Below are 27680 nucleotides of genomic sequence, written 5' to 3'. Positions count from 1 at the left end.
CGTATTCAGCTCTTGTTACACATTTCCCTCTCGGCTCGTTACTCTTTTTCTGTTCAGCCGCCTGTAACAAGGCTTGTTTTCCCTCCACGGGGTCCAGCCTCAAAGTTAGCTTGATTGAATTGCAATAAGTGTTGAGACGGCATTAGTAACCAAGCCATCTTTCTCTGCTTCCTCTGACCAATTAAACTCTTTTTCCTCGCTATAGTTTCCTGCAGCAGTTTCTTTGCCGTCCCTGGCTTCATGCATTACTTCAGTATGTAACCTGCATTTAGGTCTCGCCAAAGACTTTGACCTAAAGAAAGCGTGAAAACAAGTAATTGGAATGTGCAACGCGCTATGGGGAAGGTCAAGGCCGGATAGAATTTTCCTGGGATCCAGATGAAAGAATGAGTGTGTGAATGTTTGAGTGTTGTATGTATTGTTCCAACTCTGGAGGAAGGGGGATATAGCCTTTTCGGTCTAAGCGCCTGAGCTTTGATTTGGGATGAGAGAATCAGAAATAAAAGTATATATCGTAATGTGGGTATTGATACGTGGCCTGATCTCGTCAGATCTAGAAGCTAAGCAGGGATAAGCCCGGTTTCTTGGATGTTAGACAGCTGTAATGCCAGGTACCACAGGGGGGCTTCCAGGGTCCAAGTCCTCTGGTCTATGAATGAGAGTGCATGTGGGACAAAATTAGCACATGGCAACAATCTGGTATGTTTACAGCATGTGCACAATGTATGCTCATTATCGTGCACTGTCCCCACCAAAAAGTAATGCAAATATCTATACTAATAAACATGTATGTATGAAGACTCATCAAACTTTGGAACCACTTTCCCGAGCATTTAGGGCTAGCATTATCATTATAAGTCTTTTAAGAATATTTTAAATTCCCATTTTTATCTTCACCTTTTTTTCTTTTGATTTATTTGTAGGCCGTGGCTGGAGAGCCGCGGCGCGGTCAAATTGCTGCGCAGTTTCAGGGACCGCGGCATTTCCCTTATAGCCCGTTATAGCCTCATGGCTAACCCTAACCTTAACCCTAACCTTAACCTTAACCTTAACCCTAACCCTAACCCTAACCTCAACCTTAACCCTAACCTTAACCCAGCGCGGTCTAAAACGGCGCTAAAACGCAGTCAAATAGCGGCGCAGTTTCAGGGGCCGCGGCGCGCGGCACTGCAGACACTCCCTTATTGGTATGTTAATCAGCTGGGTGTGTTCTGCTGTGGACCATTTTAAATGTTCTGTATACTTAAAGGTTTTTGTTAGTATATAGTATGTCTAATAGTTATTTCCGTGTGTTCACATTATTACACATAACACAATCCATGGACGTGTGTAGTTTGATTTCTTGTGTGGATTACGTAGGTTGTTCATAATCTGCTGAAAATGTCATGGCAGGAGCACTTTTGAAACATTCATTAGTCCTTAGTCCTTTGCCTTATTTTTGCCACACCTCTTAAAATGTGCAAAATCAACATTGAAACCAGGTACGATTTTAGTCTCCGAAGACAAATAGTACTTTTGATGGGAAAGTCCTGTATAATGAAGTGCACTAGATATGCAGGCAGGAGGCTAAACACTCACCACAGGAGGTACCAGGAGTCCCACCATGGACTCGATGATTATGAAAGATCTGTGTGACCTGAAAATAATTCTCAACAATTTATTCTATGTACAATTATTCAGTGAACCTCAAACAAATATTCAAAGAAGTGCTTAAAATGTAGACTTTTTACTAGTCTGATTCCATAAGTGTACTGTATAAATGTATTTAAACATTTGGGTAGCTATAACTTTGAGCAAAGGAGGCCAAGGAGACTCATTTAGCCAATGTAGTGAACGCATACATTCTGTTAGCAGTGCAGTTACAGTGGTGCTATATGAGGTGCCACCATTTGTAACAGGTAATAGGCTGTGTTGGGGAAGAAATGGGCCTGGGAAAATTGCAGTATTAACGCATTGAAATGGCACAATAATATGTCCCTATTAAATTATTTCCAACATATTTTAAAACTGAAATACCCAACTTTTTTTCTTGTCAATTCTTTGTTTCTCCTTTTTAAAAAAAATATTTAACACATACAAAACTAAAGTTTGTAGAAAGTCAGTCAGGCAGATGTCTCCTTTTGTTCCCATTAGTTCCAATTTCTGGTACATTTTTAAATAGCCCGCTTTACAATTGATGCCACATTGATGCGAATATTAAACATATGTATAGCTAAAAAGGCACGCGTTCTAAATTCAAACGCTCTGTAAAGCCAGAGATGGTGTTTGAAAAAATGAGTTAATGTTACGGATGGTTAGAACTGGAAATGGAGGATGCTGTTTTGATGGAGGAGACACACCGGGAGTTTTGTTTGTTAGCAAACCTGCTAATTATCAGTTGCCAGACCCTTTCCTTGCTGCCCAAAATCCCTGGATGTCTGGGTGAACTCTGCTGTCAACAGAGCACCTAACATTTTTAAAACTGCAAAACACTCTAGTAAAGACATTTTAATTCTATCTTTATTTCTACCAGCTTGCGATACAAATTCTGCTTACAATTATCAATGATTCTGTTGTGTCAAATATGTAAGCAATATTTTTGAATGAAAACCCCCTTCAGTCCCTTAAAAATGTGATGAAAAGTTCTTCCTTTGGAGTGAAAGATTTTTGAAAATTTCAGTTGACCTGCTGGCTTCATTTGTATTTCTCTTTAAAGTATTTCAGTCCTTAACAGTATTTAGCTGGACCAAGAACTGTGTACAATGCGTCAAATTAAGATTGGCGTTCTTTCTGTCCTTTAAAACAACATTTGGATCCATGATGTTGGTCATCTTGGCTTCTCTCATAAGTATTGCCACGTCATTTCTTAATAGTTTCAATATGAGTATTGATTGTTGACTTTTTATCATCTGTCTTGGCTGCCCTCATATCACGTGCAGGAGAAGTTCCCTCAGGCACGACCGCTGCTATGCTGAGATCCACTACATCTGGTGACGATGAGCTTTATTCTTGGCTTTCCTCGAGTAAAAGCTTTTTCCTTTCCACGTTTGGGTGGCCATGCCGTTTCGCTGCGACGTTCTGTTGGCCCCCTTCTCTCACACGCTGCTGCTTCTTGGATGGCTCTTCATCTGTTAGTGTCGCTAGCACCGGTGCGTCATCCTCAGATCCAGGGCCTTTGCCATCGTCAAAATGCAGAGAGCAGATAGAAGTGCTGCTAGTTATCGTCCTCCGAGCACATAAATACTGCCATGTTCTTGCGGATCTTCCCGGGTTTTGGAAAAGTGATAGAAAATAGCCCCTCTGCTAACGTTGTTTAGTCTTTCCAATGTTCCTTTAGTCCAGTCATTGACAGTCGGCTCCATCCCTGTCACCAGTATATTTTCTTTTCTGCTGCAGCAAAAAATATATTCCACAGGTATCATCTTTCATTTCCATTGTTGGAGTTTTACATCAAGATGCATTGTTTTAAAGTAAATATGTAGGTTCTCCTGCTTTTTTTAATCATGACTATTTTGGTGGGACAACACCCGTGGTAGTAGTTTGACTTCTGTTACGTGGCAGTTTGTGAAGAAATTTGGAAAAATAAAAGTGTGACAGCACCGTCTCTAACTTAACCCGCACGCCCACCAAACACTTTTGGTTAATCCAGCTCCTTCCCTGACCGTCCCGTCCGTTCTCTGTCCGTGTTATCCACCACGTCCCATCCCAGTACTCTTAGTGCACACAGGCTGCTGCTGAATCATCCACGTCCATAAATATATTCCATGACCCTATCTCTTCTCCAGTGTCTCATCTCGGTCCTGTGCTTGTGCTGGTCGCGGCTGCAGATTAAGTGGTGGGTTAGAGTGGGTCCAGTGGAGGGCCCCGGTCCCTCCTGAGGCTCGGGGTCGTCCCCTCTGCTTCACCATCTATCGTCTGCAGTAGAAACAGTCGGCAGTCTGTGGAACGCTGGAGAAATGGGGCAATGTAAGCCACTGGTGCCCTCTGGTGAAACAACTGCACTGCGTCTGCATTCATGCTGTAAATCTCATCTACTTTCCAGCTATTTATAAATGCGTCGCAAGCTTTAAAATGTTATAGTATATTTAAAACATAGTTGTTTCCAAAAATGAGTAAAAAATACAATCTGAATCGAGCAGCTGGGTCATCTTAAAGCGGGACACTGCAGGGGAATAGGAGGAAATCTTAAAGGTAAAGATATTTAGTCAAATGAGAAAGTCTTTCATCAAAATGGATTTTGGATGAATAAGTGTTTGAGTAAACTAGAGCTTAATATGCGTAAAAATGTATATTTCCTTTTTCTTTGGAGTTAAAACTTAAATAAAATAGGCTGAGAATTAGATATCAGCTAATCCTTCCGAGCGATCCGTCAAAATCACAAAACGAATCCTACTTTTAGCTATAAAGGCTGATCTTTACGTCTCTGTGGGAGAAAGATTAATTTGGACAAAACTGCCTTTGAAGATACAATGTTCCATATGAATTTATGGATAAAGTGGATTCAATTAAATGATAAAAACATCTTTAGGTGCAAATTGGCCAGTTTTGTTGTTTCCAAATGAATGCTGACAGAAAAAACTGACCAACAAAAAGATGTTTTTGCCAGTGTTGTCTCGCATTAAATCATCGGTTTGGTTGATTTATCCGTGAAGTCCTTCAGTCATTACCTTGCTGAGTAAGATGAATTCTCCTGATATTTGTTCTCATACCGATGATAAACATACTTGAACCTCTCTTGAATCTGCGTTTGAGTTTGAATCTTCTGGTGGATCAGAGTCACAGGGCAGCGTCGCAGTTAATGCAGAAGCCAAAGCTAAACGAACCAAGACAAAAACGGCGACACGCGAACGTATTTAAGCTGCAGAGGGAACCATTTGGGAATTAAAAAGTTTACTGTCAACTAACTTTAGCAACCCTTGGATTTCTCTGCTTGCTTCACTTTCGTTTACTTGTTTTGTTGGTTGTAACGCTTTAACACTTTCAATAAGCTTTGTCTGAGCTGCATTCATTAAAATGCACATCTTCACTTTTGTAACTCTTGCCCAATCACTTTCAGTTACACTCGGCCAGAGCAATCTCAGACTCAGAATGATACTCAAATCCAAACTTATGTGGCTATCAATAATGTTTTTTATAGAAAACAAACAATTGCTTTTGAAGTGAAACATTTTATGTTATTTTTCTCTCTCATCTTTTGTCCATTCCTATCGAAGCGTTTGGGAAAATGTATTTGCATAATCTTTGATAATCCAAAAGTGGTAAAGAAATGCTGAAAGTTTGCTCTAATAACACTTTATTTGTGCATTTAATTGATCTAGAAACATTCAGGCACCACATTTCATAATATTTGTATTATTTTTTTACATTTAAACATAACACATGCAATTAGGGTGGTTTAATGGCAATTAACTTGACGGTTGTCATGATGATACAAAATATGCTATGAACGAGTGATGTCTTCCTTTTTTGTCATGATTAGCAATATTGTTTTTTTTTCCCATCCCTACTTATGGTTCTTCTACTTAAGTCCTTTCGACTGACAACAATCAACACTTTGGAGTTGGAGTGAATAATAGCACCATTTGTTTATGCTGACAGAGAAGACATTGAACTTTGCCAGTTGTTTCATGAGATGAACAATGATAAACAGCAAATTGGGCTTTTCCATGTTTAAACATGGTTTAGTACTATTTTAGTCTCTGCTTTGTCCTTTTTTACACCTGATTTTTGGTCTGAAGTGGACTGTACAACAAATGATGTATGAATCGAATGATGTTCCTAATTGAAGCATGTCATTACTGCATTAAAGAGCAGTGCATAATAGTTTTTTATAAATAATAACAATTCATCTTTACATGCATACAAGCAAGTTTTTGTTTCCCTTTTGCCCCAAACAGAAAAACAACATTGTATATTCAGCGGCATGCGTCCCCAGAGCTCCATTTAAAAGCCTCTCTCATCCATTGGTTCTGCTCTGAAATGTTTTGTTCAGATCTCCAACACTGTCCCAGTGCCGCTCTTTAGCAGAATTCTCCCAATGCTTTGTTTGAATAGTCTGTATTGTTTCCTCACAGCCTGTTTACTGACGCACTGTTCAAAAGTCATCGGATACACTCAGAGACAAAATGGACTCCAGTTATGAAGAAAGAAAAGCTTTGGTACAGGCTCTGTAATTGCCCTCAACAGGACAACAATTCATAATGGTTAAATCAGCAAACAATGAAGTTTCCAAAGGGATGTTGTAAGCATTTTGTGTTTGTTTGAATTGTTTAACATGTAAAAGAGACATATTATACTATCGCTTAGTAATTGAAACAGCTCCATTGACTTGATGTTAAAAACTGATAAGCCCCGCCTCTTCATCGTGACCTTTCACTGTAAAAAGCAGCAAATTTTCATTTACATGTTTTTATTTTTGAAACGTGGCAACGTGACATTTTAGAACTCTAAGTTAATTAGATACAACTTAGTGTAACCTAATGATGAGGAAACATGGTTGTAACGAGGTTAAAAACTCATTCAAGTTGATTTAGCAGAATTGGTCCCCTTTAAAGTGTCATGGAATGAGACATACACCAATGCTATTCCTTAACACACAGAGAACACAATTCAACTTAGAATATGAAACGACACAGAAATATCAGACGTTTGTATAGCATTCATGGGAAAAACGCCGGGAGGGGTCACGCAGGCTGTTGTAAGCAGCCTGATGACCCTCCTGCGTCTCACACCGTTTTTTCTCATGCAGGTTGGTTTTATTAGATATTATGGAATAGGCGGGTCACATTTCTCATTGGTCAGCTTCACATCAAGGCACTTGTCTTTTACAACAGTTGGTATTTTTCCGTAGAGAAAAAGCCTGGTGAATGTTTTTCTAACTCCCCTGGGCTGTTACACCCCCTCCCTGGGGCAAACATTCCCCTGCCCATCTTTACGACACCTTCACAAACAACTGCAGTCACACATGCTGTTTTTCTCTTAGACTAATGATGCAGATAATATAGCACTATTATGCAGATAAAATACATCACAGAAATATAATCATATATTCACATTTTATCACATAAAGGTGCTCTATGGAACTTTTCTCGTAGAGAGTCTGCCACCTGCTTGGTGTTATTTTTACCTGGAATGTTCAACAGTATGGCAACTTGTATATCTTGTTGGTGGACTCTCCAGCAGAAAAGTTACATAGTGCACCTTTAGGGATGTGACTGGGTATATATTAATCATCTGATGTTGTCTCTCGTGAGTGCTTTTCCTCTGCTCAGACAGAGACTTTTCCCCACCAACTATTTTAAGGAGTGACATGTTTTAATGTGAATGTTTCTGCAGCAGAAACTAGCATTAGATACCTCTTATAGAAGACACAATGAATCCTGATCAAATCAAATCACTGTTTGAGTTAATATGACATACTGTAGTTGATCATTTCATCAAACCATTGAAAGGTATCTCTCAATTTGTATATGGACGAATATCGACTAAATGTACTCTGGGCAACATGGTGGGGGATGACATGAACTATATACAGATGACCTAATCACCTCTGTGGGTCTACATCACCTGTTGGGCAAAATTACATCACGTTTAAGTTTAAAAAGAGCTAGGATAAAAGAGCATTTTAAAACTCACTATGTTTACATGTGCAGGCAACTCAAAGGTCACTAAACAACCAATCTCAATTCGTCTTTACCCCCAAACCTGTCAGAACACTCTTGTCCCAGTCCACCAAACCGAACCAATTAAGTGTGAGCAGTGGCTGAGAGACGTTAGGGACATCTAGGAATTTAGCATTTGAACCAAATCTTTGTAGCTATAAATGCTAATAAAAAAAAACAGCTATCGTACTAATAGCCTCTCTTTTGACAAACATAGATAACTCATTTAGATTGAGCGTTTGATTTGAAAGCTTCATTTGTTATTTGCTCAACTCTGCTTTCATTTTTCACACTTGCTAGTCCACAATTGAAGAAACATATCTTTCATCTCTGCTGATCCAAAATGGGTAAGTCCACGTCCAAACACATGTCTAGTATTTCAGTTTCTTCCCTGGTGCAGTCGAATTCCTCTTCTGGTCTAATCCTAGAGTATTCGGAGCAGCAGAAACACTCGCACTTCTCTACATCTGTCTTGGGATCTTTGAGATTTGAACCAAGACACCTCAATCGTAGTTCTCGGGAGTGACTGTTTCTTGCTTTTTACCTGTCTGTTTCGGTCATCAAGAGTGACCTCTGACCTCTGTGATCATTAGGTACTTCAGAGGCGGTACAATGAATGTACGCACAAGCTAATACGCTAATGTAACTGCACACCGCTCTATACCGCTCACTTGTGGTTACAGTATAATGTCTCACCTTGAAGTGTTTTCATTATTCTCGCCACTTTCAGACAGAGAGAGTGCGAGCATCATCGAGCCACAATTAAAACACCATCATCATTAAAGAAGGATTAGTTTTCCCCTGAACCACCACCAGCATCATCGAAATCAAGTCAGGTTCATTACATCCACAGGAATGCGCACAACATCCGCACACACCATTTGGCAATTGAATGGAACTGTACACACTGGAACAGTAAGGCTGATGTGATCCGTATCAGAGCATACAGCATTTTAATTTAGCTAATCAAACTGGTTTAAGGACAGAAAGTTCATATTATATCTATATATATCTATGAGAAGCATGCTAGTTGTTAGCATTACTGTGATGGCAAAAACTCTGAAAGTTATGACACACGCATATAAACTAATCCGGTTAATAATTTGAATTAGGAAAGTGAGGTATATGTTTGTACTGCTGCAAACTGATTCAACTTGAATTATTGAGGAATTATTGGATGAGTTATGCCTTCTTTCAGTTTTCCAGTACCCCGGGTTTAAGGTAAGGACACAATGCAAACTCAACCAAATGATGTGAAAAAGCAGATATAAACAGAAGATAATAAATTCTTACTAAACTTGATATATTTCCAGTGATTGTATGTTGAATGTTGAGCCGACTGACTTAGCAAAACAAAGCTAGCGCACGTTAGCATCCGCTGCTTTAGCCACATCTCCCAGTGACACAAACTTGGAATTACTAAATGTTAAAAACAGCAGTAGCGTAATTTTAATGATCAATATCAGTGAACATAATTATTCCAGGGTTTTATAATAAAGTGTATTTCACACAAACTTCTCTAGGGACACTTTTTGATTATTGTAGGTGAAAGTGTCCAGATTTATCTGATTTAAGGCTCAATCTAAACTCTTATCCGTAAATTGTTATGGTCGCCCATGTTTAATCTGATTAGTTGTGAAGATGTTTTGTTATTTACGTATCCATTTAATGACAAAGATAAACTCCAAAAGCGAAATGTCATACCTGTTGCCATTCATTACCACAGTTTCTCAACAACACAATTAATCACGTGGGTGCATCTACCGGTCGATCTCAGAGGCAGTGATCCTGAGAGCTCTACAGCAGCACGAGTGGGCCGAGAGGTACAATCTGCATTATTTTGGCCGCTTTTCCATAAGTTTCAGCAAGAACACCGCTGTGGGATCGACACAGCGCGAGCAGCGAGCCGAAATCGCTATATTAAATGGTCTAGTTAAAAAGCAGATTTTCTCCCCCCTTTTTATATTGCACATTTGTATATGATAAACAATTTTAGGCTATTAATGAAAGCTTTCATCGTGTTTCTATAGCCTAATTATGGTTGAACAAAAAATAAAACCCTGTACTACTAATACTGACAATATTAATAATACTAAATTATCCAATAATTTAGATCTATAGGTAGATCAATCTTCGTGCTTTGTTGAATATAAAAGTAGCCCGAAAACGTGTGGGCAGCCCTGCTTTAGACCTTTAAAAACATTTAGTCAACATGACACAAGCAGATCAAGGTGAAGGTAAATCAAAGATGACGTTTGTTCTTATAGTGCACTGCACCCTGATTGCATCACAAAATTAAATGGATTTGCCACTAATTTCAAAAAACAAAAAAATACAGTAAATACGTACCAGATTTTTTCATTTATTATTTTCAATTTCAGACCACTGGAGGCAGCATCACAGCATCAGGTTTTCTCCCCGATCATGACTAATTACTTGTTTTTATTGACTTTTCTCTGTTTTGCTCTCCCCGTGCTACAGCTCAGGCATGCAGTGGTAGGCGTAGATGAGGTATTGTCTGATAGCGAGGTGTCACTCCTGTGGCGCTAATTTGCTCAGCGCAAAGCTGTCTCTCTTTTCTTTGATCGCAGCAGGAAGTCATGTGATATTTGCCGCCAGCCCGCTCTTCATCCTCCTCTTCATCCTCTATCTTTGTCCTGAAGAAAGACGACCACCACAGAGTCAGGTGTGATCACAGCTGGCACATCTGGTTTGGACAATTGTGACAGCATGTAATCAAGTCGAGCTATCGTTGTGTTCATGTCCTCATTTCTAATATTGAGGGCAGGGCCTGTAACTTGATGTTTTAACAGAAAATCCAAAAGATGTTGAACCCTTTCATTTTTGTTATGAATTAGGTCCAAAAACATACATTAACATTAATATCAGATTTTAGTCCTTTCATCTGAGCAAATGTGCCTGTGCGTTTGAAATATAATTTCATATCACGCACATGGCACTCGTCGGATACAAATATATGGCCAGGAAAAAAAAACTGAAATAACTAACCAATAATTAGATGTGTGTGTATGTGTATGTGTGTGTGTGCGTGTGTGTGTGTGTGTGTGTGTGTGTTTACATGAACAAAATTAATCAACATGTGTCACTTAATTGGAGCTTTGGTTCCCAATTGAAAGGAGTCAACTTCAATGTGTAATGTGAATGCAATCGAAGGCTTGAGTGCTGAAAAAAATCTGTTCTCACCTACCCCCTATCCCTGCCCACATCCTTAGTTGTTTGAAAAATGTAGACTCAGAATGACACATAGAGTATTAAAATGTCAGACACTAAAATGCCAGAATATTAAAATGTCAGACAGAAGGGGTCTCACTCCCAGAAGGAACAATAGCAGATGTTGGTGATGGTTACAAGTACCTTGGAATCCCACAGGTAAATGGCAAGGAAACAAGGAAACAGCCAAATATCTACAACGAGTAAGGCAAGTCCTAAGAAGCCAGCTCAATGGCAGGTAATGAGCAGCTACGCCCTGCTTGTGAGCTGATGCCCTGCAGGAATAATAAGGTGGCCAAAGGAAGAGATACAAATCACAGATGTTAAGACACGAAAGCTCCTGACCATGCATGGAGGGTTCCACCTCAAATCCAGCACCCTGAGACTGTACACTAGCCGTAAGGAAGGAGGCCGTGGACTAGTAAGCGTGAGAGCCACTCTCCAGGATGAAACATCCAAAATCCACAAGGATCAAGGATAAGGCCCCAACAGAGAAGTGAATATCTCAGACAACGGGGATTAGAGGATGAGGTGCTGAAGAAGGGACCCTCATGGGAGGACAAGGCCCTAAATGGGATGTACCACCGGAACATAACTGAAGTGGCTGATATCAACAAATCCTTCCGATGGTTAGAAAGAGCCGGTCTGAAGGACAGCACAGTGGCCCTGATCATGGCAGCACAGGAACAAGCCCTGAGCACCAGATCAAAAGAGGCCCAGATCTACTACACCAGACAAGACCCAAGGTGTAGGCTGTGCAGAGGGGCCCCTGAGACAATCCCGCACTTAACTGCAGGATGCAAGATGCTGGCCGGGACAGCATACATGGAGCACCATAACCAGGTGGCTGGCATAGTGTACAGAAATATCTCTGCAGAGTATGGACTGGAAAGGTCAAAGTGAGAAACACCTCCAAATAGGGATGGACATAAACTGAAGCACAGTATTGGTGAAATCACACTTTTTTTTCTAAATGCATTTCAGTTTATGAGAACAAACATTTTGTAATTTTTTTTATCGATCCAGTAATTGCTTCAAAACAGCGTAGACTTATATTTTTAATAGTTTTATGTTTTACGTTATGTTCGGCCCGCGACCCGGCCTGAGTGTCGAAATTTGGCCCGCGGCCCAAATGAGTTTGACACCAACCAGACATTGTGGTGGTGGATAAACAGCTGAGGAAATCTGGGGGACTGGAGGAGTGGCTACAACAGATCCCTGGAAAAACATCTCAATCTCCGTCCAGAAAAGTGCAGTGCAGGAACAGAAAAGATGCTCAGAACCCTCAAGCTCCCAGGCCTCTGGTAGAGGACCCGAGCTTAGAGGGTGAACATATATATATATATATATATATATATATATATTTTATTTTTAGTTATAGCTACAGTACGGTAGACGAGCGAGAGCTTGCCAGGCTGTGCCATCGACCCCTCCACTAGACTACCTGGGTAACATGAGTCTCACCTTGTCTTGTGCTGTTAGTCTGTAGTCTGTGGTGTGGTCTGGCATGTCAGGATGTCAGGAGGACACTCTTGGCTGAACTTGGGACTGTTCATTATCTGTTAATATCACAGTTTTCTGATGGAAAAGCACCTCAGAGAGACACACTGCCTTGCATTGATGGGATGATTTCTCGGATCAGTGAACATTCAGCAAATGAGGAGAGGATGAGCGGGAAACTGTAACAAAGGGTCAGCCAGAACAGGCAATGCTAAACAGGCAATGCTAAACAGGCAAGCTTATGTGAAGGTGATCTAACACAATGTGCTACACTACAGAATTTACTACTTCTTCATCTTATTATTTTAATTGTATTAATTATTAATGTATTTGACAGGGACTGTGTACATTGTCAGCCTAAAGAAGACAGGTTAAAACAATGTACGTACAAAACTATTTAGAACAATTTTACATGCAAAGCTATTAGAAAACAAGCCATAAGACATGTTTGACATTGAGTTATAGACATGAATCCGAAACACAACACCAGAACCACAAAGCAATGTAGGCGTCAGTGTGAGCAATATGAAATATGCTGCTATATTTGAATTAATGAATACATTTTTTAAACTGTAGCGTTCAGGGCTGTAGCATTCAGCACATAGGCGGTAACAAAAACCAGAATGTGATCGCTGGGAGAATAAGGCATCTTCCATAGCGGGCGCTCCAGCATCTGCCTGTACCTCCGTCGTTTTTAATGTCTGCTAGATTAGATGTGGAGATTTTTAACAGCAAGCATATTGAAAAAGCAGGAGGAATAATACAACATAATGGGCTGGATAATAGATCGCTACAACAGTGATAAAAGATGAAGAGCGACATGGAGTCCAGAGCTCAGCAGATGCATGCGCCATCTTTGACACAGCTTGAAATAACAGTGTTGGAAATACAGGGTGCAATCAAGAGATTAAAGAACAAAAAGCCTCTGGGGAGCGATGGACTCACCTCAGAGTGGTATAAAGCTTTAAAAGAAACACTAACCCCTCTGCTTTTAACAACTTTTAAATGGGCACTTAGTCTGGATGCTGAGAACATTTTGATTCTGTTAACTGGCCTTATTTATTTCAAATGGACGACTTAATAATGAAAAATATTGGGGCACTTAACAATGGCCGAACATCAAGAATTAAAATCAATGGTGATCTGTAAAAGGGGTGACAGACATTGGACCAATATCATGAAGAAAATGCAAAATCACATTCGGTATGGAAATGTCTGCTTTGGTCAAACATAATTGGAAATAAACTGCGTAGTAGGCAATTAACTGAACTCTCTTATTGACGACCCCCTTTTACCTTTAGAAAAACCTTCCCCTTTAAATGGCAAATGGAATCCCTTGAATATGTAGGTGTGGTCCTCGCATCCGTGTCTCACTCTGAATTGAGTCCTTCACATTAATCTGTCTGTAAAAAATATACGTCACAAAGGCGCTGGTACAGCTGGCAGCCGGTGTAAACGCTCTTTTCTCACACTTTTTTTTCACACTTATTGTGCTTTATCTTCTATATTTTGTAAATATTTTTTTCTATTTTACTGTACGATAGGGACACGCGCTGGAATCGTTTTAAATTCAAAGTTTTTTTACTTTTTTCGGCTGAATATTGAGTGTTTTCGTCGTGTCGTCGTGATGTACGCTAGCTCTGAGCTAGCCCCCCCGCGCCCTCCGGCCGCAGCTGACGTACGGCGTGCCGCGGTACACGTTTATATAAAAGAGGAACTTCACGAACGATCGGGACACGCACTGGAATCGCTTTAATTCAACTTGTTTTGACTTTGTTTGGCTGGATTGAGTGTTTTCGTCGTGTCGTCGCGATGTGTCTCGGCTCCGTGCCCCCCCGGCCCCCCCGCGCCCCCCGGCCGGTGCCGGTGCGTGTTTACACAAAGGAAGAACTCATGAAACTGCGAAGAACCGTCGTCTTGCCCGGAGATCGTCACGTTATCCCGGCGGACATCCTAAGGAAAACGCAAAGTTTGACATGGTCTATAAGAGTTCTTCTACTGAGAGTGTTTTTCAGACTTCCTATAAGTGATCTGTTCTTTTCTTCTGTATCTACCTCTGTATCTACCTGCGTTGCATCAATGAAATTTCCCCATGTGGGACAATAAAGGAATATCGTATCTTAAAGTCTCGGGCCCAAAGCCGTCGGGACGCTAAAAGAATATGTCTCGCTGATTGGTCGAAGCATCACACGAGCAGCAGAAAAATCTGTCTTGTTTAATCCGGTGGTCTCATGTTTTTTTTTTGGTTCCGTTGGTTTTACTTCCGCCCAAACTACAATGCTGCTCTGTGATTGGTTCCAGTCACACCTGCATCAGCGGGAGCCACCAACCTAAAAATGCCATGTGATTGGCCCGTTTGGCGTTTAGTGCTGCTTGTGTTCTTTCATGTGTTCTATATTTTATGTTTGATATTCTTGAAAATGTGTACAAAATTAAAAAAAAAAAACAGAAACAGCAGCTCCGTCACATGAACACAATAGCATTACACGCATAAAGGGAGTGAGAGATATTGAAATAGCAGTGAGGCGGGGCCATAGTGATTATACTGCACGACCATAACAGACAAACAAACAGGTCTTATCACACACTGCAGTCATCGGGGCTTTCTCTGTGAGCAAATGAAACATTTATACACTGGTTTGGGGATTTTACATCAGACACAGGCAAACAAGGGCTTATGATGGGATGGCTCGAGTGTGCTTTGGATTCTAATGTTATGTCCTGGTTCATCACAATGCATTTTCATAGACGGCAGAGCTGGTAAAAGGATTTAACTTCATTAATCAAGTCAAAGTACAATTACTACGCTAAAAAATGACTGGTAAAAGTAAAAGTTAGTGCTGTATGAACTATCTTGGACTCTTGAGGACTGGCCTCCTGCTGGTGCCAGAGTCGGGACTAAACATGGAGCTCAGGGACAGGCCTCCTGCTGGTGCCAAACATGGAGCTCAGGGACAGGCCTCCTGCTGGTGCCAAACATGGAGCTCAGGGACCGGCCTCCTGCTGGTGCCAAACATGGAGCTCAGGGACCGGCCTCCTGCTGGTGCCAAACATGGAGCTCGTGGACCAGCCTCCTGCTGGTGCCAAACATGGAGCTCAGGGACAGGCCTCCTGCTGGTGCAAGAGTCAGGACTAAACATGGAGCTCCTGGACCTCCTGGTGCTGTTTACTCTAGTCAAGAGCTCATAGAAATATTGTTGTCACATTAAGTAGATTGACGGCCGCTGCTGGCAGTTTACATGCCCCAAGTGGTGCCCCCCATAATCATCTTGAAATAAAAGGAATTAGTGTAATGTAATTTACTATTTTCTAAAATAATTTGACCATTGTAACGCTATGCAAAGAATACGTTATATGTTTTATAAAATACTTTTATTGTATTGACCAAAAATAAACTTTAACTCAGTGATCCCCAAACTACGGCCCGCGGGCCACATCCAGCCCGTTGGGCCTTTCAATCCGGGCCGCCAAGCTTGTCCAAGTTATATTAAAAAATTAAAAAAAAAAAAAAAATATATATATATATATATATATATATATATATATATATATATATATTTTTGCCATAGGCTTTATTAGACAGTAGTTGGAATGAGAAAGAAAGGAAGGGGAATGATACTGTGGCTGGCCGTTCATTTTACCTTTCGCCTGTAACGCCCACATTTCCCCAAGAGATGGCCACTGTTCCCTCTAAGCTGCGCCTGCGCAGCTGCGCACTGCTCGCACATCGTGCACTGCTCGCACATCGTGCACTGCTCGCACTTAGTGCACTGCGAGCCCAAGAAAATAAAATTCACCACAAACGGCCACCGGGGCCAATCAAGCAGGAAGCGCAAGTGTTTGACACAGTAGAAGACTCTTGTGGACAGTAGAAGACTCTTGTGGACAGTAGAAGACTCTTGTGGACAGTAGAAGACTCTTGTGGACAGTAGAAGACTCTTGTGGACAGTAGAAGACTCTTGTGGACAGTAGAAGACTCATGTGGACAGTAGAAGACTCATGTGGACAGTAGATAATTAATCATTATTTACTGCATTTGGAAAACAATTTGTACATTGAGCCTTGCATTTGTTGCTTTGTTACAAGTTACAGGTCAAATCTTGCGTGTCATTTATAGTAATTCATTCGTTCACACAAACACACCATATTTTCCTGGCCCGGCCCCTCGGCCAAATTTTAGAACCCAATGTGGCCCTCGAGTCAAAAAGTTTGGGGACCACTGCTTTAACTGAAAACAGATGTAAAAAAAGCCCTTTCCCAGTGCACTGACCCGTGTTCCCGGTTGTGTGTCCACAGTGGGCGTGTCTAAGGAGGCGAAAGGCTCTCTCTCCTCTCTCCTGGTCCAGCCCATCTCTCCAGTCCTGGCTCAGACCCTGCTCTCTGCTCCAATCACAGAGCGCGCTGAGGCCTGCACTCCACTGGCCACTCCTCCAAATGCAGGTACACATCAGCTTCATTACTGTATTCACAACTTCAGAACGGTTATATTATTGGCCTCTAAGCGCTGAAAGTTAATCGATTAATTGCAACTAATCAATCAGTAAAATGTGTCAACTAATTTAGTAATTTAATAATGAATACGTTTTTTGGAATATGCATGCTCCAAATTATGCCATGAACTGAAAGAAAAGGTTTTATGATGAAAAATGTGAACATTCTGGCTGTTATTGTTATCAGCAAGACATGAAGCGGCTTCTGTTTTTTGTCTTGTTTGTTTTTTTACATGTACTTTTTGTAAACCTGAATTACTTTTGATTTGTATTTTTTACTTTGTGGGTTGGTTGCCTCCTAGGCATAAAAACATTGACATAATTTTGAAAACACATGTATCAGACAGAGCAGTGAGTGTGTGCTTTCACTGGAGCTCGTAGAATTGCTTTAAGGCTCCAAATTCATGCATTAGACTTTTGGTTTGACTTTCCAACATGGCAATGTGAACTTCCAAGCCTCTGGTGTACTCCTTTTTCTTCTGTTTGCATTTCATGGAAGCTTCTCTAGACAGAAAAACTAAATTCACTTTCAGTTGAATCCATTTGTGCCATAATACACCAAAGCTTACTTTATAATGTAATAAAAAGCTGGGTTAGGGTTAACTCTTAACCCCTAACCCTAACCAAGTGTTCAGAAAATTCCCGTTTTCACCTACCCCCCTATCCCCGCCCACATCCCTGAACTTAGTTGTGATCATTTGAACATTTTGAACTGGAAGTCAATGGACCTGTTTCTATTATTAAGCCATTTTAGATCATTGTTGTGGTTTACAATGAACAACATGTCAAATAATGATCTACTTTTGTAATACTTCAATACTAAGCACTTTAACACCGCCTTGGCCTTGATCACTGACATATAGAGTCTGGACAGGTAAACTATTGCTAGATCAACTGTAGTACATAAAGCATGTTCTGGGCAGTGACATGCATTCAGGGGAGGCAGGGGAGGCAGTGCCTCACCTGTCAATCTTGGGGGGGGAAACTAAATAAATAAATTATAAAAAACATTAATATTTGTCATCTAGTATGTATTATAAACCCCCTTTCCGTTTGAATCCAATATCGAACAATATTTTTTCAAATAAGAATGTCAAAATGTTCAGATGTTTGCCGTTCAGATACAGGGAGGAGGCAGCACCTGCTCTGCCTCTGGGAGCACACACACACACACAAACACACACACACACACAGACACACACACACACAGACACACAGACACACACACAGACACACACACACACACAGACACAGACACAGACACAGACAGACACACACACACAGAGACACACACACACAGACACACAGACACACACACACAGACACACACAGACACACACACACACAGACACACACACACAGACACAGACACACACACACACACACACACACAGACACACACACACGCACACACACACACACAGACACACACACACACACACAGACACACACACAGACACACACACACAGACACACACACACAGACACACACACACACACACACAGACACACACACACACACAGACACACACACACACAGACACAGACACACACACACACACAGACACACACACACACACACAGACACACACACACACACACAGACACAGACACACACACACACACAGACACACACACACACAGACACACAGACACAGACACACACACACACACACACAGACACACACACACACACACACACACACAGACACAGACACAGACACACACAGACACAGACACAGACACACACACACACACACACAGACACACAGACACACAGACACACAGACACACACACACACACACACACACACAGACACACAGACACAGACACAGACACAGACACAGACACACACACACACACACACAGACACACAGACACACAGACACACAGACACACACACACACACACACACACACAGACACACAGACACAGACACAGACACAGACACAGACACACACACACACACACACACACACAGACACAGACACAGACACAGACACAGACACAGACACAGACACAGACACACACACACACACACACACACTCCTCACAAACTGAGCTGGTGCAATGCAAATGATGTGTCACTCTCTCCCTCACTAGCCCTGAACCTCACCGCACGTCACTGGTTCTGCGAGCGTGTACCTGTTCTTCATGATTCCTCTTGACAGCCTCGTCCGTGGGATGTTTGGAGTCACATGCACTGGTTCCTGCCCCGCCCAAGTAGGAGGAGCTAGCGTCTGGGTTTTTCTGGTAGCCGTCAGACAACTCACTGGCAGTGGCTAAAAATCACAACGAGACTAGACTTTTTAATAATCAGACTCAGAATGTATTGTCTTGGCTGTGGTACGGGCAGCTGCAAACACAAACAGCATGCACATCTTTTCATTTAGGCTTAGAGTGAGTGACACTGTTACCTCTCCAGTCTGTGAGTTTGGGCTGTGGCTGCGGGGCATCGGTGCTCATCGGGGTCGCATCAGGAATATAGCTAAACTAATCTGGCACACATAAACCTGAAACACATGGAACGATAAGACATGGTCGTGTGAAACTACATTACAAGTCCACATTGATGTTAGAAATACTTATTTCTAATAGATTGCCAAAGATATTATGAGGGGGGAAGGATATGGTTTATTATATCAAACTTTTAAAATCATATTATACAATGTTTTAAGTTGGCGTACAATCTAAGTATTATTCAAACATATGATTATTATTTTATTCAAAGTTCATTTCAGATTTGATGAATATAAAACATAACCTTACAGGAACATCTACTGCCACAAGTGACTGTGAGCCATAATTCATGATTTACATTTGCATTGGTTTCTACAGCAGAATCTTTTTCTACATTGGTTTCTTTGACATAGAAATTGATGGAAGTGAAAATCATAATTCAAATGAGAGACAGCATATGTTCAGAGTACAGAAGGTTAAAGTCATCTGCATCCGAACTAACTTTACCAGACGAACTGAAGATAAAAGTTCAAAGTGTTTAAATTTGAGACATAGGGATTATAATGTGTTTCTATGGCGCACAAACCACTCAAGAACATGACTTGTGACTTGTGTTTTCGGTTGTGAAATCTGATTGGCTGCGGACAGAACCAAAGTCAGATGCAGCAGGGTCTGGAGAGGAGAATGAGACAAAAACACTACATTTTACCTAAAACATACTTATGCTACGAGGTCGACAGTATTATGGCCAATGAGAAGAGTTGATATGGCTCCGGGGGCCGCTCACACTGATACAGCACACTGAGGGCCATATATCCTTGGGCCTCTTTACCAGGGATTTCCAGAGGAGGCTGGTGGGCAACTATAGTTTCAATTTCCATCTTGATGGAAAATTGAGTGCCTCTTCCACCACTGTAAGAGACAAACAGACAAAACAGATGAAAGTCCTTTAGTGCTGAGGGCACCTGCATCAAACCAGGGACATGATCACTGCTCAAATGCTCTGCCGCTGAGCTATACCCAAAACTATATGACCAGAAAGGTCATTTTGGTTGGAAATATACCTTACAATAAACCTAGTCAGTGTCCAAAGAAAATAGACGTTGCTGATCACAAAAGCAGAAGAAAAAAAAAAACGTGAGGTGAATGCACTCAACTCAACTTCTTCTTCTTCTTCTTAAAAGAACTTCTTCTTCTTCTTAACTGAAAAGGTGCATTTTTACTGCTCAACTTAATTCTTCAGACTTAATTCTTTAGATTTTATTCTTTAGACATTATTCTTTAGACTTTCTTCTTCTTCTTTGGTGTTTTATGACGGTTGGTATCTCGGGATTTAAACTCACTGCGGCCGGCCGTTCATTTTACCTTATAATGCCCACATTTCCCCAAGAGATTGCGCACTTTGACCTGTTTGGCATGCAAATGCCTCTGTCACATCGGATGGATCAGCAAATTTAACAGGAAAAAACATTGGGCGGCTAAAAAGAATCCAGGACAAAGTAAAAGAGGAAAACCCTGAGCAGGATGTGATTTTCCTTCACTGTATCATCCATCAGGAATCACTGTGTAAGTCTATCTTGCAGCTTAAGCATTTTGTGCATCCTGTTGTAAAACTTGTGAACTTTATACGTGCAAGGGGACTCCAGCATCGTCACACCATCCATCTGTTCTGACCCGGCCCCTCGGTCAAATTTTAGAACCCAGTGTGGCCCTCGAGTCAAAAAGTTTGGCCACCCCCGCTCTAGACTTTAGATTTTATGACCACGGTTACAGTTGAAATTGTGATTTCCATTCTCATGTAAAATACATGAGAATGGAAATAGCAATCAGTATTTATGACAACAATTATTTATTCAATTCATATTAAATAAATAGACAACATTGCTCGATCCCAAAAGAGCTAAGGATTGCTTCAGCAACGATTCTCGACACAGTATTTGAAAGTACAGCTTGTACTGTCGGCGCCATTGGGAGTTCTGCCTTACAAATACAACAGAACCCGGTGGCCCCCAAGGGCCGTTGCCGCTTGAGGCTTTAATTATTCTCTCTTTCTTCTTCTTCTTCTTCTCTGGACCAACCCGCCTACTTTTCCCCCAGTGAACTTTAACAAAAAATGTGCACACCTATAAAACACGTGCCTCTCTACATTCTGGCTAACTCCTATTTCTAAAATTCTAAAAATGTGGTGTATCACTGCCCCCCAATGTTTGAGAAATGGCCCCAAAAAATCTCATTGTAGAAACATGATATTTGGCGCAGAGGTAAATAGTGATTATGGAAATGGCATATGCTCAACCAAACGTAGGCCATATTGGATCAAAATGAGCTAAGAATGACTCTTAAAAATCTTTTACAAACTCCTCTTAGGGCGTTTGAAAATGGTGTTGAGGCCCGCATCAAAGTTATGCAAAAGGATTTACATTGAAAATAACAACATGGTTTTGTTATGTTCAGCAGTTTTGTTAGAACGCAAAAATATTTCACAATTTTATTAAGCTCACATCTTTAATTGCCAATATCAGTAAACATTACATTATGTCCAGCGTTTTATAATAAAGTGTATTTTTCACAAACATCTCCAGAGACACTTTTGATGATATTAGAATGTGAAACAGATGCAATCTACACAATCTAAACTCTTTAAATGCACACTTCTGACAGGTAAAAGTCGCTAATGTTTAAGAAATATTGTTATTTTCGGATTTATTAAGCGACAAAGACCAAAAAAATTTAAATTTCAGGCAGTTTCTGTGCCGTAATGGCGTCCCTCTCAAATGTTGCTGGTGCTGGAGCTCTATAACAATACAAAGAATGTATACAGTATATGTCCTCTAAGCAGGCTCTTCCAGTTCCATTTTGACATCAGATTGCTTCTACATAAAGTCACACTCATATAATTATATACTGTACACCACCATTACTTAGTTGTGTTTAATGAATTGAACTATATTCGGCCCTGGGGCCCCGTGGTGCTCGGGTCCCTATGGTGTGGTGTTCTCATTAACCCACAGTGAAGGAGGTGAGAGCATGCTTGACCCCAGCCCACGCTTTAAACACAGTAGAGAGAGGAATGGGCTTGGGGAATGTATTTGATAAACTACCAGGATAATTAAAGAAGAAAAAAACGCACACATGCCAACACAAAAAGAAGAAAAAATAGCAAACATCAAGATATCAAGATGTGCTCATTGCTAAATAATGTGTTTATGTATGACAATTAAATTTGTCATACAAGAAAAAAAGAAAGACTTGACTGCATTTGGTAATATTCTTTAACCTCTTTATGCACGCACTGGGGCGAGCATAAGCGCAACCAACACTGTGAGAAAGTTAAGAAGCTGGAAAGTCAAAAACAGTTGCGTGCGTGCCGAGACTCCTCCATTCGCCGGCCTTTCACTGCTCAATCTGATGCACGTTGAGGCGGGGTGCAAGTTTTTGATTGGGTGGGCAAGACATCAGTTTGGGTGGCCAATGCCCTTGACGAGAACCGGCTATGGTCTGAAAAAACAACAAGAAAAAACACATCATTCATTATCAAAAGACCAAATTAACCTCATTGGACAAGGGTTAGGGTTAGCCGCACAGCCACCGGATATACCTAGCTGCTAAAGACGAAATTGGCGACATGCGACAATGAGCACGATCATTGACTCAAAGCAGCGGTCCTGATCCACGGCCGGGGCTTAGACTAATGTGATCATACTTCCTGGTTTTAGTCAGGACCCGAGCAGCAGCGTTCTGGATGTACTGCAGCTGTTTTACAGCTCGGTTGGAGAGGCCAGTGAGCAGGCCGTTACAGTCTAATCTACTGGAGACAAACACATGGACAAGTCTCTCCAAGTCTGGTTTAGACACTATGCTATTGATTTTGGCAAAAGTTTTTATATTTCTGATGGTATTGATTTGACGTGGCTGCTAAAATTAAAGTCTGAGTCCATTATTACCCCCAGATTTCTAACTTGGTAAGCAGGTTTTAGAAAAAGAGACTGGAGGCGCCTGCCAACACTTTCTCTTTGTTTCTGTGGGCCAAAGACGATGATTTGAGTTCAGCTGGAGACAGTTGTTTTGCCTCCACACACTGATCTGTTGGACACAGTTTCATCTGTTTCCTGTAAAATATAAACTGAGAACCATCTGTGGTCCGTGTGTGGTTTGCCTGTGCACTTTCTGGTTGGTCAGCGGTGTTCTCTGTCCCTTATCTGCTTTTTCCTTGTGGTCTGGACTGCACCATCAAACACCCACCATTGACACTGATACAGATTTGGCTGTAATTCCTGCTTTTGACGCTCAAATCCCTGCTTATCCCTGCCCTGCCTGCACTCCCCGCCCTCTGCCCGTCACCTCTGCTGTTTTCCCCATCGCTCCGTACTGTCCCGTGTCTGATCTAATTTATTCTTCCGTAAGTCCAGCTCTGCTCAGTAGCTGGAACGGTGCACTCGGGTGCGGCTGGTGTCGGTGTAGCGAGGATAAGTCGTCTGGAGTTCATCAAATGGGATGCGCTGATGTGGTCCTGTCACAAGATCAATGGGAGACTCCAGTAAACCAGTGTCCACTCAAATCATTGATCCTTGTCTGGGATTGGGGAGCGGGTTTAGCCGAGAAGCATGTGCTGTCCATTCAGCGATATTTTGTCAAGATTTTTAGATTGATGTAGCGTTCATCAAGAATTGGCTAAATGCAAACTACCTTCAGTTAAATGCCAATAAGACTGAAACTCTGGTTATTGCGCCCCAAAACTAAATTCATCACATCTAACAACAACTTGGTTCTCTTTGCTCCTCTGCCAAAAATACTCTCAGAAACCTCAGGGTCATTTTTGACAAGGGCATGTCAATGGAAACCCACTCAAAACAGTCAAAATGAACTTTTATCAACTGAGGAATATTTCTAAAGTGCACATGGTTTCAAAGTTTGACCTGGAAAAGTGTATTAATGCTTTTATTTCATCACAGTTTTTTTTGTAATTCTGTTTTTACCAGAATCCGCTTGTTCAAAACTCTACTGCCAGGCTTTTAACACAGCAACCCCCAGATTTATCATCCCTTCACTGGCTTCCGATAAAGTTCAGGATTTATTTTCAAATGTTAGTTTAGAGCACATCACGGACAGGTCCCCCGGTACATCCTAGACCTTTTGACTCTTTACTCCTCTGGTTGCACCCTTCGGTCGGGGGGGATCAGTCCTTTAAGGCTGTGGCCCCAAAGTTACAAAACGCCTTGCCTTGCCAGTTTTTGTTTCATGTCGATCGAATTCTACCTGAGAATTCTGACCTGACCTCCAGCTCAATGTTAAAATATATAACATATTAAACAGGATCATAATGAAGTCACAGCGTTAACCCTGCGACGAGTTGTACCCCGTCTAAGTCACTGGGATAGGCTCAAGTCAACCTTGACCCGGACCGGGAACAAGCGGTAGAAAATGAATAATGAAGATTTTTATTGAAATTCCCTATAACACACTATCTTGAAACAATGTATTTGTCTCATCAGTGCTATATATAGTCAAACAGTATGTACCGGTAGGAGAAACCTGAATATTCATACCCTGTTGTCAGAGAGCAAAAAATTTAAAAACTGGAAATGTGATTTGGTGACACGGCGCAACACAAAACAATGAACAATAGCAAATAAATAAATAAAAGACATAGAAACCCTGACTTTATATGTGTTGGATAAATTATGTGAAAATACCCATAGTATCTCATGTTGACCCCCACTTGTAGGCATCGCTAAAACTTTCCTCTTGTGCAAAAAAAAAGCAATCAGCGTGTCCAGAATAGGAAATGAGTCTTAAATAAATCATTACTCACCAACTTTCAGTGGGGAAAATGCAAATTCTATTGTGCAACAAATCCTATATCCACTCGAATGCACTCTCTCTCTCACACACACACACACACATACATTCGGCTTTGGAGCATCTCGTTAGAGCCTCGCATCTCCACTGAGGGCCCCGAGCAATTAACCAATGGTCAGCCAATACAGCCAGCCTTAATTGAATGGGAATTAAAAGAGAAAAAGGTTTCAGAGAGGGAATTGGAGGAGATGAGCGCTGGCGGACAGATGGAGACTGGAGATAAGGGAGTCCCGGGAGTCAGGCGCGGAGGCGAGATCGATCCCGAGACCATTACGACCCCCTGCTTTTGTCTTAGCTGCAGATCCACTCTTGTTTAGAGCTCATTCACTGTAACAGAGGCACTTTAAACGAAACGCCTGGACGCAAATACAACAGGCAAGATACACGTGTGCTTGTCGGCTCAGGTTGGTTTGGAGTGGAGTGACCGCGGAAGAGGCGTTTGACACACCGTCCAAGGGGTAATTCAGAGTGACCCTAGACAGTTAGCCCACCCTTAGCAGAATCTTGATGGAGATTGAAGGTGAGTGCTGCTGAGCGAGGGGAAATTCTCAAAAGCAATCACAAAAAAGGGTGAATTTTGTGACTTTTTGCGAAATACATTTTACTTGATTGCAAACCGCTTTTCCACTGTGATAATACCTAGTTGGTATTTCAGAACGTATGTTATGAATGAAGTCCAAAGCGATCCCGGAAAGAATGGCAAACAATATGTCAGGAGCTAATCTAAATCTAATCTCTTGCATCTTACTAAACTAAACATACACAGAAAACTCTGAGCTAAACAACCAAATTCAATTTCAGACCACTCTTGTCACAGTCTACAGCAGTAATGAGCCGTCTAACTAATTTCTCACTCTTCTGCCTTAATGCCATTATAAATACTGTCTGTCCAATTGGATTCTACTAAAAAAATACAGTAGGTCCTCTCCTCCTGCTGGAGAACTGCTGTAAGTGATGATCTTTCAGCTGCAACACTGTATTTAAACCCGACTGATGCAATATTTATTATCTTATTACAGGTTATTATTATTTATTTTTGTTATTTCTATTTTAAATTTTTGTTATAATTCCATTCATATGAATGTCTAAATGTCTTAAGATTAATCCAAAAAATCCATTGATTCAAAGTCTGCTCTGATATAACAAACAAAACGACATCAGAGAAATTGATGAAAAACATTACCAAATGTACTCTGTGATATGAAAATACGTTTTGAATATAATCTCTCTCCGTTTTGTCTGATTAATTGAAAACAATTGCAGCATAAATCCCACAAGGAAACTTGTGAAATCGAAATGCATTTATAGTAGGGCTGGGCAAGTTAACGCGTTATTATCGCGTTAACTCATCACTTATTTAACGCGATCAATTATTTTAACGCGCATTAACGCAGGTCAGATTCCCCTGGTCCGCACCAGTTCTAAAGCCATTAGAAAGACAAACGCACTGGACGCGCGTTCTCAACGCGCCGGACTCATGTCCCTAGACAGTGTTGTACCTGAACACGTTCATTGAACGAAAGTTCATGAACGCGTTCATAATTTTGGTGAACGTGAACTGAACGAACGGTATTACTGCTGAAGAACGATAATATGAACGCATTCTTTCTGGTGTCTGTGAACGGCACCTTCGTTCTTTTTATTTTCGTTCAATAAAGTGTCAGCTTTCTAGAGACTTCCAGGCGAAAAACACTGTTAAGTTGCCCAAAAAGAGCCTGTGTCTGGAAAGTGTGAGAGCTCAAGAGTTGTAGAGACGATAGATCACGGAGACAGAGATTTCGCGTGTCGCACCGCACTGCGCATGCGCATCAAAACAAAAAGCAGCACGGACACGACCGCAACGTGTAGTCAACTGAACAGCAGGAGTCGCCCTACGACCAGTTACGTGAGTTTTATGATAAGGTCGGTGAGGATGGGAACAATCTAACATTTCTGTGCAAACTTTGCCCAGCAAGTTTTCCCTCATGTTTTTGAGAATATACTGTGGGGCTGAAAGCTGCAACTGCTGCTAGTACTACTACTAGTACTAGTACTACTACTACTAGTACTACTACTACTACTACTACTACTACTACTACTACTACTACTACTACTACTACTACTGCTGCTAGTGTGGGCTGGACAGCAACACATGGGGGAAGTCTGTCCCTTCAGTGAATGTAAATCCTGGTTGTGTAAGGATTAAAAATTGGATATGAAGATGAAATCTGACACATATTTTCAGCAATAAACTAATACAATAATTGCTGCCTGTGGTTGTATTTGGGCTGTGGAAATAATTTAGAACAATTATTGCATAATATAGAACAAAATAACTGAATTAGTTCATTTTTTGGAGCTGTGAACGTGGTTCAAAATTTTGAATTATGAACTATGAACTGAACTAGTTCATTTTAAAATGTGTGAACTATGAACTGAACTAGTTCATGTAGAAAGTGAAACTTTCCCAACACTGTCCGTAGAATACACGCAGCAGCAGACGTGCGTCTGAGTCGTCCT

General features: G+C 41.2%; 1 protein-coding gene across 1 annotated transcript in view; it reads left to right on the top strand.

The window, feature by feature from the left end:
- The window catches only part of LOC140353432 (inactive N-acetylated-alpha-linked acidic dipeptidase-like protein 2), a 440212-nt gene that overhangs the window by 267002 nt on the left and 145530 nt on the right, over positions 1-27680 (top strand). The window contains exon 8 of the mRNA XM_072437992.1: positions 16668-16811. Within this exon, the coding sequence (XP_072294093.1) occupies positions 16668-16811 (144 nt within the window). The remainder of the gene's footprint in view (positions 1-16667; positions 16812-27680) is intronic.

Source organism: Eucyclogobius newberryi, unplaced genomic scaffold (genome assembly GCF_026437365.1).
Source record: "Eucyclogobius newberryi isolate DKJ021-1_F unplaced genomic scaffold, fEucNew1.0.hap1 SCAF_9, whole genome shotgun sequence".
Taxonomy (NCBI): domain Eukaryota; kingdom Metazoa; phylum Chordata; class Actinopteri; order Gobiiformes; family Gobiidae; genus Eucyclogobius; species Eucyclogobius newberryi.
This window is presented reverse-complemented; position numbering and strand designations above follow the sequence as displayed.